Raw genomic sequence first — 16,410 nt, 5'->3', positions numbered from 1 at the left:
AGTTATTGGTAGCAGAGGCAGCAGCAGCAGAGCCAGTTGTGTAGTAAGAGGAGAGGAGGCGAGGGGAAGAGTAGGCCAGAGTCTGTGGCATTTTCTTTGGCTCTTCGATTTTATGAATGAAATCGCGAAGGAAGGCGAAACGCGACTCGGTTTGGTTTGGTTTGCTTTGCATTGGGTTGCTCGTTGGGGTTGCCTCTGCATTGCTTTATTTGCATGCATGTGGCAAGAGGCAGGACACACTCACACATACATACACATACACACATGTCTGCTGCGGCTGCTGCCATAAAAATGCCTTTGGGGGGGCTCGACTTTGCTTTTTTGCTTGCTTGCGACGCGTCGTCGTCATTGTCCTCGATCTGCATATGTGCGTGTGAGCGTGTATGAGTGTGTGTGTGTGCTGTCATTAATGGCATTATTATCCTTTTTCGCAAGGCATTCAAGGGATGCCTGCTGACTGCTTTTAATTTCGCCTGCTGCTTTTTCTTAAACTTGTTGCGTCGGTCAAGTGCATCGCTGAAAGCGAAATTCGCTCAATGATAAACTTTAAGCGATGATAAACAAAAGAAATGCAAAAAGGCAACGTGAAGTAAAGAAAAGAAGGCGCTTTTAAGGGTTGCCTCAACCCCTCTCAACAACACCTTCATTTGGTGCGCGCCAAACGTAAAAAGTCTCTTCCTCTTGGCGCAGCCTTGACGCAAAAATGTAAACAAAATGCCGCATGGCCATTTGGGTAACTGCCACACACACACACACATACACACAGACAGTGTATAAGACGGGTTAAAAGCTGTTGGTGGCTTTCAACTAGTCGCGCATGAGTAATCGACTAAAGTCACGACTTTGGAGGGGAAACGACGTCGTTAGATGAGCACAAATTTGTTGTGAACATCTCGCATAAAGTTGCTTAAATTATTAATAATAGTATATTCATATCTTAGATATTAATCGAGTGCTATCAGCGAACAAACTCTATCTCTCTGATAGCCATCGACCTTTTGTCTAATCAAATCAAATTATACAATAATTATTCTAATTACTCGCATTGCTTTTGCTGATAAGAAACTACGCCTACTATCAGCTGGTTTATGTTTCTTCGCAGGGTTCAAGCACCTTCACCATAAAGATATGTCCAGGTTTTACCTACATGCATTTGCAGTATACAATAGTCTCATTATATTTCAACAGGGGTTTTCCCTCAAGTGTTCGAATGAAGTACAAGCATGATTTATTAATGTGTATACAACAAAAAGAAGAAACACTTGGCAATACTTCGAAATCACTAAATAATTCGTTAATAACATTTATAATTTAAGATGAGAGATAAAGAAAATATATTCTTAATTTTTGGTTTATTCCTAAAAACATTGTACATAATTTTTTTTTTATTGATTTATTTTCTCCATCACAAACTATTAAAATTACATTTTAATGTCTAGACTTCTTTAATTTTTTCTTATTGAACCTCTCAATAATCTGTAAATTTAACTGATTTATCAAAATACTATTTTATTATATACATCATTGGGATTCATACAATAGTTTTTCTTTCTTGAACTTCATTTATTTAATTTGCAATTTGTTTGTACCCATTTCACTTGCTAAATTCGTACAACATTGGCTTGACTAACCTTGTGCATCACTGTTGCACTGTTGCATGTGGCAAGAGCAACGGCGAATCAATCAGCTGACAAATTGACGACAATCGCAAGACATTGACCATCGTTGGGTTGCATGGCTGTATTCGGTGTTTGACCGATTGACTGGCTGGCTGTGCTTAAGAGATTTACAAACTTGCAACGTGCCACATGCTTATATGGTGGATTTACTACGCGAGTGCGAGTGCAATTGTGAGTACTCGTCTGTTATGGCGGTTAATGTATGCCCAAAGCGCGCAAACAACAACAACAATAACAACAACGACAAACAGCTGTGGCAGGCAGAGAAGCAGCTTTAGCTCTTGTGTTGCACAAAATCTTATCAATGAATGCGCATCACTTGCACTTGTTTGCTTGCTACCTAAGCGAGTTGGGCGCCAGTTGTTGGGGGATTCACCGGCGACGACGTAAATGGCGCGACGACAGCGACGACGACGACGAGGCAGTTGATGCTCGATACTTCATGATGACGCCAACGATGACGTGACGCGTCATGCAAGCAGAGTGCAGCAGCCACAAACACAAATACAAACGCAGACACAGATACGGACAGAGTCAAAGCCTCAGATACAGATTGAAATACATGACTTTGAGTACGTTTAAGGCAAGCCAAACATAAGCGGACTTGCAGCAGAGGCGAGTGTGGCACGCACACTATTAACATTATTAAATCGCTTGCCACAAATTTGCGGTTGCGTCACCTACTTAGCAGCGCCGCCTGCCACACAGAGTGGCAAGTGCGCTAAAGGATAACCAAGCGAACCAAGCAATGTGTCGTGTTTTTTTCCTTTTTTTGTTGTGCTCTCTGCTCAAAATTTCCATTAAGCTAAATTAAAGTTATCGTGCGGCGGCAGCGCAGTAACGCCAAGCAGTCTCCTCATCCCTGCTCCTCCCCTTAGTCTTGCTGCTTTTCCGAGCGCCTCTTCCATTTTCATTTCCCATGCTCCCCCCGCGCCACACGTTTGACAATCAACGACGATGACGACGACGACGACGACGACGCAGCGTCGACTCAACTCTCGTTCTCTGCCCACGTACAACGTGCAATTCGAAAAGTGGTTTTCATGGCCCACAACCAACAGCAACCACCTCCAACACCACCGCCACATCACCAGCATTACCACTCTCCACTCTTCTCACTCACCACCTTCTCTTTCGCCCCCTGATTCACCATCTAGCAGCAGCAGCAGCAGCAGTCCAATTCCATCCAAAACCCACCCAGTGAGAGTCAGAGTCAGAGCCATGTCGAAGCATAGCCTGGCATTCTGGCTTCGTAGTGCTGCTGCTGCTTGCCTGGCAGAGTGGTAGGCTTTATTATGTCAGACCCCAGGACCCAAACACCGAGAGGGCGAGAGCGCATTTCACCCAATTTCATTATATTTGCCAACGTTTTTAGCTTTTATACGTCATGGCATATTTCACCACACACACACAAACACACATCTATATATACACATACACACACACACACACTTACGCATAGAATCCCACCACCATGAGACACCCTCGGCCCACTTGGCATTTGCCAAGCGACAGACGAACTGACTGTCGTTTGTTCCGGCTGTCGTTTGTTCCCTCTGTCGTTCGTTCCGTCTGTCGCTCGTTCCCTCTGCCGTTCGTTCCGTCTGTCGTTCGGTCTGTTGTTCGCTTGCTTTTTAGAGACAGTTTCGGGTTTGAGTTCGGACTCGTGCATAAAAGCCGGTTCGACTCGAAGCCACTGCGCAGGCACCAAATTGTGGGTGGTGGGTGGTGCGTTTCGTTGTGTGTGTGTGTTTCGTAAGGTGGTTTTCGGCTGCCAGAGCTGCCAACCCATTATAATATAAGGAATATAATATTATAATAATGTCAGGCATAAAGCACAGAGAGCGAGAGGCAGGATACTACGACAGGCAGCAGTTTGAGTCAGCTTCGTGGAAGCAATAGCAGCAGGAGTGGCAAACCCGTGGGCGTTGGGACACACACACACTCACACTCACAAAGAGTATATATGTGTGTTGGTGTTGTATGTGCGAAATAAGGTTATTTTATAAACAGTTCCAGAGTGTTTGAGGGGAGGCAGGCGATTGCTCTGGCTATCTCTATCGCTCTCGCAGTGTATGCATGTGTATTTGTGTGTGTGTGTGTGTGTGTGTGTGGTTGGGGGGAGTTAGGGATGGGCGCAATCCTCCTGGTGGGTGGCTATAGTTAAAGACTCTTCTTGGCTGTTGTGTTATGCTTTACTTTATTGAATGTGGACTCGGCAGTCGCAGCTCGATCTGAGCTATCGTGGAGTCACGTTGACGCTGACACGACATCGTCAGGAAAGGGATGTTGAATTGACACCCAAGCTAAAATGTTGAAGATCATTGTGCATTATGCAAATCCAGACATAATAGATAATGTTCGGTACAAACATCCATATATGTTTGTATCGATCTGTTTTTTGTCGAATTAAATCTTAAATTTATCGCAAAATATTGATAATTTGCCGATATTTCTATTGAAATTATATAATACTTTTTTATGTGTCCAAATCTTAAATGTACTACAAAATCATTTATAAACCATAAGCAAGTATATAGCATATTTTATTCTTCAACCTAATTTCCTAAACTTTTAGCAATGATATAAATAGTTGTCGAATATTAAAGTCACTAATAGATCGACACTAGATAACGCGACCTAACCTCATACAAAGCATCAAAACCTACTGCGGGATATGTGGAACGTATCGCATGTAACATAATGTATTTAGTTAGTTTCGCACATTCAAAAAGCCGTCAATTTACGCGCGCTGTCGCTGCTCCTCAATAATCCACCACAAGAGAGCAGGCAACCTTTGGCAATTCAGCGAACATACGAGGCCAGCATATGATTACGAATGCCAATGTGAATGCGACTGCGACTGAATACACGTACTCCACACACTAAAGCTCACCACGAGGCGAGAGGAATAAAGCAAAAACAACAAAAGGCAGAGAAGCAGCATTCACAGCTAAACGGCAGAAGGCACCCTCCAATAAAACGTCTGACCAACTGTTTTTGCCATTCTAAGCGAAATGCACTAGAAAACGTCGGTGCTGCTTCTTCTTCCTGCGCTTTAAAGTGTTTTCGAAACCTAAAAGCAACAACAACAGCGACAGCAGCAGCAACGACAATTTGAAACAAAAATCGGAACGCAACACTGCCAAGTCAGTCGCAGTCGCCATCGTCGGTGCCGCCATCATTTATTTTTCGTTGTCGTCGTTGCTGTTGTTGTTGCCTCTTTTTCTGCTACGTACTACAAAATTAAACTCGAGTCTCGGAACGAACGTTCGTTCGCTCGTTTGAACGGGCAACGTTGCGATATTACGTCCCTCGCTATCAACACAGCAAAAGCAACAACAGAGCAGTATATACACACACTCGCTCATATAACAGACATACATATACATACATACATACACTCGGCAGCAGCAGCGTTGTTGTTCCATCATCATTATTTACCAGCAGCAGCAACGTCGCTGTCGCTGCTTTGTTGTTTTTACCCTCACTCACTCACTAACATACACACACGCTCTTCTTCTTCTGCTTCTGCTACTCAGCCATCCACTTCTCTTGTTCTCTCTCTGTCTCTCCGCAACGACCCTCACTTTATTTTTAACTGTGCGACTGTACTCGCTCGTTCGCTCTCGCTGTATGCCTGTGCTATGCTTGTATGTGTGTGAGTATGCATATACGTATGTATATGTATGTATGTGTGCGTGTGTATTTTTATATGGCATTCTCTCATTCCACACTGACGCCGAGTCAGCATTGCGCGGCCCGGCAGCGATGTGGAAATTGTGTGTGGAGCGACGTCAACGTTGTCTTTGTTTTTGTTGTTGCTGTCGCTGCTGCTGTTGATGTTGTTGCTGCCTTTGCTTTTGCTGTTGGCTGACTGGCCTGGCCTGGCTGTATATTTCAGTGTACACACTCACACACTCATACAATATATACAGACATTTTTTCCATAGTATTTCGTTGTTGTAATTTTGTGTTTACTAAGCGGGCCGCGGCGCGGCTTGGTGAACGTACAACACAACGTACGCCTTGATAGCTTTGGCTGCCTCTGCTGTTGCTGTTGTTGTTTGTGGCACTGGCACGGCCGCGTTTCATAGCCGCTGTGCAATTTGCGCAGTGTACGAAAACGACGATGACGATTGTTAACGGCAATTGTCGTTTTTTTGTTGCTGCTCTTTGTATTTTATATGTTTTTGTTTCAGTTCTTTTCGATAAGTTTTTGGTTTTCGGCCAGCCCTGGTTGGCAAACGATTAACAAGCAGCGCACTTGCCGCTGTCTTATCAGTTGCTCGTGATAAGCGACCGCAACAACAACAATGGCAGCACCAGCGTCGTTTACCGTTACCTTAGCATGCCAAATAAATTTGCATGCATTGAAATATTGATGCTGATCATGATCAATGCGCACAGCTGCTGCTGTCGCTTAACTATCAGTCAGTCAGTCAGTTAGTCAGTGGGTGAGACTTGAGTCTCAACTACAATCAACAGCAGTAAAAGTGACGTAAGGTTTTCATAGAAGATAGTTGAGGCGCGTGATAAGCGCTCAATGTGCTGGGAAGGATAGTAGTTGAAGGTTATCTGATAAAGTTTTCTGGAATGGGGAAATGCTTGAACACATTGATAAGATGTACGGGGAACTACAAAGACATTTACTGGAAAGAAGGAGGTTCAGCTTATATCCATACCCATATCACTCAAATATAGACACATCCTTCGATCATTTTCTGATTAGCCTGGGCAGCAGGTTGTTGGGAAAAAGAATTTCCCCCGGTCATCTAATATCGATTATGGACAACTCTCTCTCTGTTGCAGTTGTGATTGATCGATCTCAGGTAGAGCCAGATTGGAAAAAGGTCGCACAGTCACACCGTGTCTAATGTGTCCCTTTTGAGGATTAATGCTCTAGGTAGTTGAGGATTTTCGAGTGCTTAGAGAGTTCGTTCTCAGCTTACCGACGAGCGAAGAGTGTCCTTGCTGTCCAGGAACTCGGTCATATAACTGCTGCTGATTACAATTTCCGGCGTGCTTTGCCTTTCTTTGTTTATGAATATGCAAAAACTGGAAACCAAAAAAGGAAAAACAAAAAATAAAGGAGCGAGGTTCATTGACCATAAGTCGTGACTGGGGCAGCACTTCCACACATACACACACACATAGACAGACAGACAGGATACATCGTAACCCGTAACCCACAACAGTTGCCCCATCTCACGTCCATCAGCTGTGTTGTGCCTTGCAAATTTTCAATGTCACCAATTGCGCGACGCCAACTTCTCTGCCCGCGTCGCTGCTTATAAATCTTCGACACGGCAACGAAAAAAACCGAAACACAAAAAAAAGGCCCCCTCCTAACCCCTTACACACACAAACAGACACACACACACAAGCACACACATAGCGAAACCGAAACCAAAAACCACCAAAGCGAGCCGCATTGAAAATTGCTCTAAATTCGCCAAAAACAGCTGATTTCGCTTCCTGCAGTCGCAAATCGACAAGAGCGGCAGCAACAACAACAGCGACGACGACTCCACCATGTAGCATCAACATCGGACTCTCGCCTCGCAGTCGTGTGGCGCACTTCGTCGTGCGGCATCATGAAATGGCCCCGACGCAAAATATGCGCATATAACAAACTACCCAATGTGCCATTCCTCCCCTCTTCCTCCCTCTTCATCTTCGCTACCCCCAGCACAGTCGAAGAGTCGTCCAGTTGCCAAAGCGGCGTATTAACCTTGCAGCAAACAGAGCCCGAAACATCATCATCTTCGATTGTGAACATCATTATTAACTTGATGATGACTGCGACTGTTTTCGTATTTAGTCTAGTTTCATATGGAAAAGCTAAAGAAAAACAAACCCTTTCCTTTCCCACAAGCAAATATGTAAGTGCTGCGTACTCTCTCCCTTTCCCTCTACACTTCTCCTCTCACTCGATCCCATTGTTTGTTGTGGGTGTACACAGTTTTCACCCAGCAGCGGAGCCAACAACCAGCATGGGAATCAACAGCAACACCAATGACAACAACAACATCATCAACAACAACAACGTCGCACATATCAGCGCCGTCATCTTTAACGCTACGCCCTCGCTTGTCTTCCACCATCCACCTTCCACCATCCACCATCCACTACATAACATCCACCATCAGCAGCCATCAGGCAAAGAGCCAAGATCTGGCTGAAGCTGAAGCTGAAGACCGTCTTCAATTCAATTCATTTTTATTATGATGAGCGTCGCCAGAGTTGAACTCAACTTCACAGTCTCGAATCTCTCGAAAACTTGGAGCTGGTTTTTTATGATGTTGTTCCAATGTAGCTTCTTCTTCTTCTACGTTTTCATCTCGTGCTTCTTCTTACGCTGCGCTCTTTTTTATGTTTATAAAGTTTCTTCTTCCTCTTTGTGCTTTGTATATTTAAATTGCTTGTGAGATCGACGGCGGCTTATAGCCCGACTCAGACTTGAGACTCGAGACTTGAGACTCAGACCCAAGCCTAGCCAAGCCAAGACGAAGCGAAGCTGGCCCGCAGTTTGGCTTTGTCGAAAGCTGAAACTTGGGTTTTTTTTTTTATTATTATTATTTTGCTGTTGCTTTTCGTATTCGTATTCGTCGTTGCTGCTATCGCACGTTGTTTCAGCTGAAGAATTCAAAGTGGCCGAGCGACGGAGCCAGGCCCAGACCCCTCAACAGCCAGCTAGCCAGGCAAGCAAGCAAGCAACCAAGCAGGCAGTCAGTCGAGCCAACGAGCCAGCGACCGACTTTAATGCTGAAGTCGACTTTTGAGCTGTGTGCCAAGCGAGGCCGGCACAGTGGTAGTCAAGTTATTAACTTGGGATTATTTATCATATAAGAAAAATTCTGCTGAAATTGAAATAATAATATATTACTTGGGATCTTAAACTCATCACAGTTCCAAGTATTAAATGAGTTAAATAAATGCTTAAAGAGTGTTCTGTTCTAAAAATTAACTTGGGAAATAAAAGTAATAAAAGAATGCGCATTTGTCGATGAGTAACTCCTAAAGATTAAATATTGGATTAACTAAAACAATAATAATAGATTCTCACTAGTTGAAAATATTGTGAACTATGAAATAATAGTTTAATCCCACTGATGTCTTTTTACTATTAGCAATATTATTATAAAGAAAAAAGCTTTAAATATTTATAGTAAGTAAAGATTTACATTTTTGAATCAGCATGTCATACATGCTCGTTTGACTTTGCCCCACTGTATTGCAAAGCGGACGTCGCGACGTTTCAACTGTTGGCCTGGCTCTGAGACTCTGGGGCTCTCGGCATGGCTTTGGCTTTCGGGCAAACATTTCGTGTTGTTGCTGTTGCTATTGTTATTGTTGTAGTTGTTGTTGTTGTTGTTGTTGACGATGACTGGCTCTCAGGTTGGTTGGTTGGTTGGTTGGTCGCTTGGTCGGACGCTCAGTTTGTTCGTTGTGCTGGCTCATAACCTGAAACTTGAATATTGTGGAATTTGAAGGTAGCGACGACGACGATGTTGCTGCTGTCGTTGTCGTTGTTGTCGCTGTCGTTGCTGCAGCTAAAGCAATAGCAACAGCACAACTGCAACGCTGCGTGCGAGCTTTCGAGTCTCAGTCACAGCCGCTGTTGCTGTCGCAGTCGCAGTTTCAGTCCCGTCAATTTGGAGCCAGTCGCCATCGCCATCGCCAACTGAAACGAGTTGCTGGCGAAGCGTAAAAAAAGCGACTGCTGGACTGGATTTTGTGAGTGCCCCGCTGCTGTTGTTGCTGCTATTGCTGTTGCTTATGCTGTTGCTGGTGTGGCAATAAAATTCAACTGGCAACAGTCGCATTGCCAGTCGCAATCTGAGTGAACGCAGCTCAAAAATCATGTTGCTCTCGTAGCAGCATTGAAGATGACTTTCGGCTGTTGATTGTTGGCCAGTTGATGTTGCTGCTGCTGTCGCTGTTGCTCATAATGATAGCAACACTTTTTAGCTCGCACAACGAACGAACGAACGAACAAACAAATAAACGGCAACAACAATTTCACCGCACGCTGTTGTAACTTTAACTTTTGTTCAACGTAGAAAATTAAACGTAGAAAGTTAGCTTGTTATAGTTGCGCTTTGATTTCCGTTTTTCTGAGCTTTGTAGCTGAGCTTTTGCATTGGGGTTTGTTGTTATTACAGCAGCTTTAGCCGTATGCGATGCGCGTCATACGAGGCGTATGCGCAATGCGCTTTTTAAAGCATTCCGCAAACACGCCGCGTATGAGCAATGTGCGCCAATGTACATTCAATAAATTCTTTAGCGTCGCTAGATAAGCGCCAATGAGTCACACTCACATACAAACACGATCGCATTGGCAACATTGGTGATTGGGCTCGCCTTAAGATGTGCCACAGTTTTGTTGCAAGATGTGTTGTTTGGCCAGCAGTTAGTCATGAGTCTAGACTCGAGTTTCTAGTCAGCCAGCCCCTATGCCAGAGAATACAGCTGCAGCAACGAGGGATGAAATATGACGAACACGATGACGATGACGCTGAGTTCGAGGCACAGGCAACAACGACAACGGCAAATGTGCAAAGGGCTGAGTTACTGAGCGCAGACGGCAGACGACAGACGGCTGGCAAACAGGCAGACACGATGTGCGGCGGGCACGAAACGGGGGCTGGAAAAAAGGGCAAGGAAAATGTGAAACACATGCGACGACCTCGATGACGATAACAAAACGTACCAACAGCACAGCACAGCAACAGCAACAGCAACAACAACAGAAAAAAGAAGACAAAAAGAAATGCAAACGAAAACGAAACGAACGAAACGAAAACTCACCCCGATGTTGTTGCGATTCGAATCATGTTGTACTGCGAGTACTCGTATTCAAGTATTCGAGCATTTCGTATTCCCCCTCGACGAATACTGAAATATGCGAGCATATGGCAACCCTTATAACTCATGACAAAGGCTCGTCCGGACTCCGTATTCCATATTCCGTACATCGAAGTTAGGCACAGAGCACACATCTGTGATGTTCAGCTTCAACTCGGTGTTGAGCTAAGCCAAAGAGGGGTGGCAACACTGCTAAGATGGATTTAGCAATGCTGTGCATTAGAGGCAAATGATAAAATCGAGTGCGGCCACACTGACAACCCTTAGATCAGTTGAAATACTTTGAAGTTGGCTCTAAACTTAATGAGCTTATAAGCATGGCAACCCTATTATACAATAAAGTACTAAGCCACAAATGGTTTTTGAAGATCTTTTTGATATGATTTTATGAAAAAAATAAATAGTTGAAAGCAACATTCTTAGTATGGCATAAAGAGATTAGAGAATCGAAAGAGTTCCATGAGATATTTATTTATATTTTTGGATAATTCTGCATGGATCATCTAAAGTTTTGAATTGAATTCTTTTGTCGGATTTCTCAAATTATCAATCGCGTTGCATTCCAATTCGTTTCGTTTGCACTATGCTAAATGGGAACGTATTGAAATGGAACATTTGCAAGTCGACTGTGGCATTGTTCGAATGGCTTTCTATATTATTCCAAAATGATGAAAAACTGCGCTGCCCCCAAAAATAGTTTTTGAGAAAAGTCGGCAAAGACTCGACGTAAATGGCGGAAGTGCTGAACGCAATGCGAAGACGCTGACAAAGACGGAGACGGGGACGCGGAGACAAAGAGCGAGACCGAGACGTCGACGGAGAAGACGATTTGAAGGCAGCCCCACTGGCTGCGAGTCCCACGCTCATGCCTCTGACCCTGCAGCAGCAGCAGCAACAACAGCTACAGCAACAGCAACGCCACCAACGCTTCCCCCTCGTCAGACACGCAGCGTCAGCCATTGCTCCTGCCTTGCGTCCGTCCGTCTGCGTCTTCATCTCCGTCTCTGCCGCTGGCTGTGCCTCAGTCTCAGACTCGGTCTCGGTCTCTCCATCTGCCAGTTGTTTGTGTGTTTTATTTTAAGAAGATTCGAGCAGCAAACGTTGCTGTTGCTGCTGCTGCTTCTGCTGCTGCTGCTGATGATGAGCAATGCCAGCCAGGCAGCTCAGCTCGTTGGTGGCGAGGGTGGATGCCTCACTGACTCTGCTCTCCATTAGCAGCGATGTGATGGCAATGGTGATGGTGATGGCGATGGTGGTGCCGCCGCCTGACTTCCATTTTCTTGATAAGTTTCTTCTTTTTTTTCTCGTTTGTTTTTTTGTGTGCGCTGTTCGTTGTTCGTTGTACTTTGTGCCCTTTGTCGTTGTCCTGGCTGCGGCACGTAGACAGGCGCCTGACATTGGCTGGATTGGTTGGCTTGGGTGGTGTCGAGTGGATGAGTGGGTGAGTGGCTGGGTTGGTGGGTTGCTGGGTTTAGTCATTGGCTGCTGTTCCTTTGTGCGAAGCTCTGCACAATTTATGAGACGACATTCAAGCAAATACTCTCGTTGAGTTGCAGCTAATGGGGTATATGCAACTTGAAAGTGAAAGTGGCTGAGGGATACATTAGCTGAAGCTCAGATCAGCAATTCCCTTTGAACAAACAACACATATCTTGGCAATTAGCAAACTAAAGAGCAGATTTTAATTTACGTAAGATAAGCTTATCAAAAATATATTGTAGGGTAACTGCTTAGCGCATTCATACTGATTTCATTCCACCTTTGTTATCCGTTGTTGGCGCCAATTCCTAATCGAGACAATTTCACTTTTCTCTCCCGCTTTTGCAGGTAAATTCAGCAATGGGTCTTCAAGCAACAGCCGCTACCAAGCGGAAGCATGAGCTGACCTTTGATAGCAAGGATGCCAACACCACCTACACGGGCAACTGTGCGCCGCCTCCGGTGAAGGCCAACAAATGGGCCATCAACAACAACAACTACCTGGAATCGCTCGAGGAGCAACAGCAAAAGACAACGCCAACGCCAACAGCTGCAGCGGCAGCAGCAGCAGCAACGGAGCAACAACAGCAAACCGAAGCCAACAACAACAATGTGGAGACCCTGAAGACAGCTCATAGTATTATTAGCAACAGCAACGGTGACGAAGTTACTATCCCAAGCAGCACAAGCACGACCAGCAAATGTCCTGCCGAGGTGCCACTGCCGCCAACGGCAAGTGCAGCCATACCCGAGGACAACATTGCCAAGCTCGAGGTGGTTGCTGCGGTGCCCTGCGAGCCTTGGTCAACGGCAGCAGCTTCGCCGGTGGCAACAGCCTCTGTGGGCAGCAGCAACAGCAACGAGCCTGTCGACTGCATCTCCAAGCTGCAGGCGGTGGCAGTGCCCAGTGATCCTTGGGGCAGCATTGCCACACGCTCCACGCTGGCCACGACACTGCTCAGCGCGGATGAGTTGGACGACGATGATGATGACTTCGAGGATGATTACGAGGAGGAGGAGAGCATCATACCCACCTACTGTCCCATGCGCTATCATCCCTTCGCCCAGCAGCAGCAACAGCAACAACAGCAGCAACAACAGCAGCAGCAACATCAGCAGCAAGCGGCTGCTGCAGCAGCTGCCGCAGCGCAGCAACAGCAACGCAGCTACGCTCCCGGCTATGGCAGCCGTCCCGCCTACTACTCGGAGCCATTTCCCCAGCAGAATTGCTCGCGCACCGGCAGCCCGCAGCACATGGCGCCGCGAGGCTTTGCTCCGCCGCAGTGGACGACAACGGGAGCAGCGGGCGTGCCTGGTCCACCGCCCAGTGGTGCTGCAGCCACGCCCAGTGCCGCCCAGCAGCAGCAGCAGTTCTATGAGAATGGCGGCGGCGTTGTATATGCGCAGCCTGCGCCACAGCAGACGATACGCTGTGCGGAGAATGGCAAATCCTATCTGGACTTGGGCTGCAGCAGTGCGGCGAGCTCGACGCCAACGAGCGCGTTGCCCAGCAGCGGCAACAACAACAGCAGCAATGTCAACAGCAACAGCAATGGTCCCGCGCCCGCTGCCTTCGTGCCTGGCGGTTTGCCTCTGCCTTTGCACGGTCTGCCGTTGAAGCGTTGCTGCGATGGACGCGGCGGTTGGTGCAGCGCCAATCGCAGTTGCTACAAGGATACGCGACTGAAGATACGCAATCTATCGATGTTCAAGTTGTCGCGTTTTCGCCAAGTGTCGGAGCAGTCGCTTTATCGCTCGGTCCTCATCTGCAACACACTCAAGCGCATCGATCGCGAGATCGAGGCTGAGGCCAAGGAGTTGCATCAGGCGGCACAGCAGCATCATCAGCAGGCTGCCGCCGCAGCAGCTGCAGCCGCAGCTCAGGCAGCTCAGTACCATCCAGCCTATCAGCAACAGCAGCAGCAGCAACAACAGCAGCAGCAAACGCCGCCACCGCCTCTGCATCATGCTCAACAGGATTATGCGCCCGTGTTGAACTGTGCGCGCTTGGCCAACATGGATCACTATCAGCAGCTGGCGCAAGCGCCCAGTTTCCAACCCCAAGCACCACCGCCACTTGGCTACCACGAGCGACTCGATGCGCCGCCGCCCGCCTACAGAGCTGCAGGTGTCCCAGCAGCAGCAGCCAACTCAGCAGCAACAACTGGCGCGCCAACGGGCTTCCAGCCATTGACGACTGGCAGCAACTGTGATACGTCTTCTGCTAGCACGACGCTGCATCCTTACGACCACTATCCGTTTCGGGAGTCGCAGTCTGGACGTGCCACGCCCTTCCCCACCTGCCAGAGCACAGTTGTCGCCGCCCCCGCAGCAGGAGCAGCAACAGTTGCTGCCGCGCCAGCAGCAACAACAGTCGTAAGCAGCGCCAGCGAGACGCCAGTGAGCGCCGCTGTCTCTGTGGTGGCTGTCACGCCTGCACAAGTCGCCAACAGCAGCAACTCGAGCAGCAGCAACATCAACAACACCAGCAGCAGCAACGCGAGCAGTAGCAGCAACAACTCTGCCACCAGCAGTGTGGTCAGCGCCTGTGATTCAAGCGATTCGGGTTATGCGGATGACGATTCTACGCGTTCCATAAACTGGAGCTCGGTGCTCAGCCTCAGCTCGCAGTCGGCGCTGGATCCGCTGAACAACAACGATCTGTTCAACATATTGCCCGCCGCTGCCACTCCCACTGCAGTGCCTGTTTGCATAGCGAACAGTAGTACCGGCAGCAGTAGCGCAAATTCGCCACTGGCCTTCAGTGGCAGCTTCACCACTGTGCAGGCGAGCAACTCGAGCAGCAGCAGCAACAACAACTCGTTGTCGTCGTCGACGACAGCCACGTTCACGACATTGTCGACAATTTCGTCGGCAACGCATTCACTGACCTCATCCTATGTGAGCAGCATTAGTTCCAATGTGTCGGCGGGTGCCAATACATGGGAGTACGGTTTCCTTGATATGGAATTCGGCCTGGGATCCGAGTTTACCGAACTGGTGCCCAGCTGCAAGCTCAGCTCAGATGAACTCTTCAAGAGCGGCCTCAGTGGCCCAGTGGCCAGTTCGAGGCTGCACGACAATGAGCTCGAACAGCCCGCTCACATTATGGTCGGCAGTTAGTATCAGTTGTAAGCTAGCTGTTCGACTGGTGTTCGATGTTGGCCGCCGGGCGTTGTTGCGTGCGGGTCACGCGTCGACGCCAGGTGGCGCCACATAGCAATTCCCAAGCAGTATTCAATATGTAATTGTTGCAAGCAAAATACTAAAAAAAAATAATGAAAAAAACGAAACATAATTTCGAATTATGCTCAGGTTGTGAAACGTGCACCATGCCCCTGGTTCCGCTGTCCACTCCACTCCTAAAAAACACTCCCCAACTACACACACCGCCCATTTGAAACCCAAGCAAGCATTCGGATGTCGCCGCCAGGGGGCGCAATTGCAATTGTATTGAAATGAAAAACTAAGATGATAAAATGGTATATGACAAATGAAAACTATTAGCAAATTTTTAAGTGTAAATATTGTAAAAGAACAACAACAACCACTTGTAGCACATAAGTTTGAGCAAGCAAAAACAAAGAGTATATAAACAATTATGAAAACAAAATATTAGAATTATAAAAGATAATTGTATCTATATTAGCGCGTATGACATGTAACTTTAGCTTTGTTAGTTGCAATTGTTGCAGTTTTTCGATTACAACAAAAACATAAACACACATACATACATAGAAAAAACAACAACAATACAACAAGTTCAATTATGCAGAAAAACCTTAACTAAATTTGTGTTTGATACAAAGACAAAATATAATACAAAAAACAACAGAAGCAAATGTAAAAGAAAACAAGCAAAATCGAAAAACGTTTACTATATTGTAGCCATAAGTATTATTATTTATATACAAAAGAAACAAAAAACGGATAAATGAAAGAACAACTTAAAACAAAGTTTTACAAAAAAAAAATTAAAAAAATTTTAAAAAAATATTTGAAAAAAACCATAAAATGCAAGCAAATATAAAGAAATTTGTTTAAAAAAAAATAGCAAAACTTGTATTCTTCATCATAATAGTTGGTTGGTAATGGGATTTTGCAGGAGACACATTTACACCAAAGGATCACTCAGAAATTAAGATGCTTTTGAGATTGCAAGTGTACAAATATTTGCTTTTAGTTCTTGTACGATTACAGCTTGAGCTTTTGTACTGGCTGGTGAGTGTACTTACAGCGCCACCTAGCATTACAAAATGGTACTATTAAATTTCGTATTCAAAAGCGCCATCTATGACTGTGCATTTATAATTTTGGTATACGCAGCGGATGGTTGGTGTCTGTACTTACAGCGCCACCTAGCATTACAAAATGGTACTAT

The 16,410-nt window shown here is 46.2% G+C and overlaps 1 protein-coding gene across 2 annotated transcripts in view; it reads left to right on the top strand.

Annotated features, from left to right (window-relative positions):
- The window catches only part of LOC132784585 (AF4/FMR2 family member lilli), a 37,584-nt gene extending 21,956 nt beyond the window's left edge, over nt 1–15,628 (top strand). For both annotated transcript variants that reach the window (XM_060790288.1, XM_060790289.1), the window contains exon 2: nt 12,378–15,628. In XM_060790288.1, coding sequence (XP_060646271.1) covers nt 12,378–15,152 — 2,775 coding nt within the window. In that variant the 3' untranslated portion in view covers nt 15,153–15,628. The remainder of the gene's footprint in view (nt 1–12,377) is intronic.
- Nucleotides 15,629–16,410: the final 782 nt, after the last annotated feature.

This window comes from Drosophila nasuta, chromosome 2R, assembly GCF_023558535.2.
Source record: "Drosophila nasuta strain 15112-1781.00 chromosome 2R, ASM2355853v1, whole genome shotgun sequence".
Taxonomy (NCBI): Eukaryota; Metazoa; Arthropoda; class Insecta; order Diptera; family Drosophilidae; genus Drosophila; species Drosophila nasuta.
Note: the sequence above shows the minus strand (reverse complement) of the source record. Positions and strands in the feature narration are given on the sequence as shown.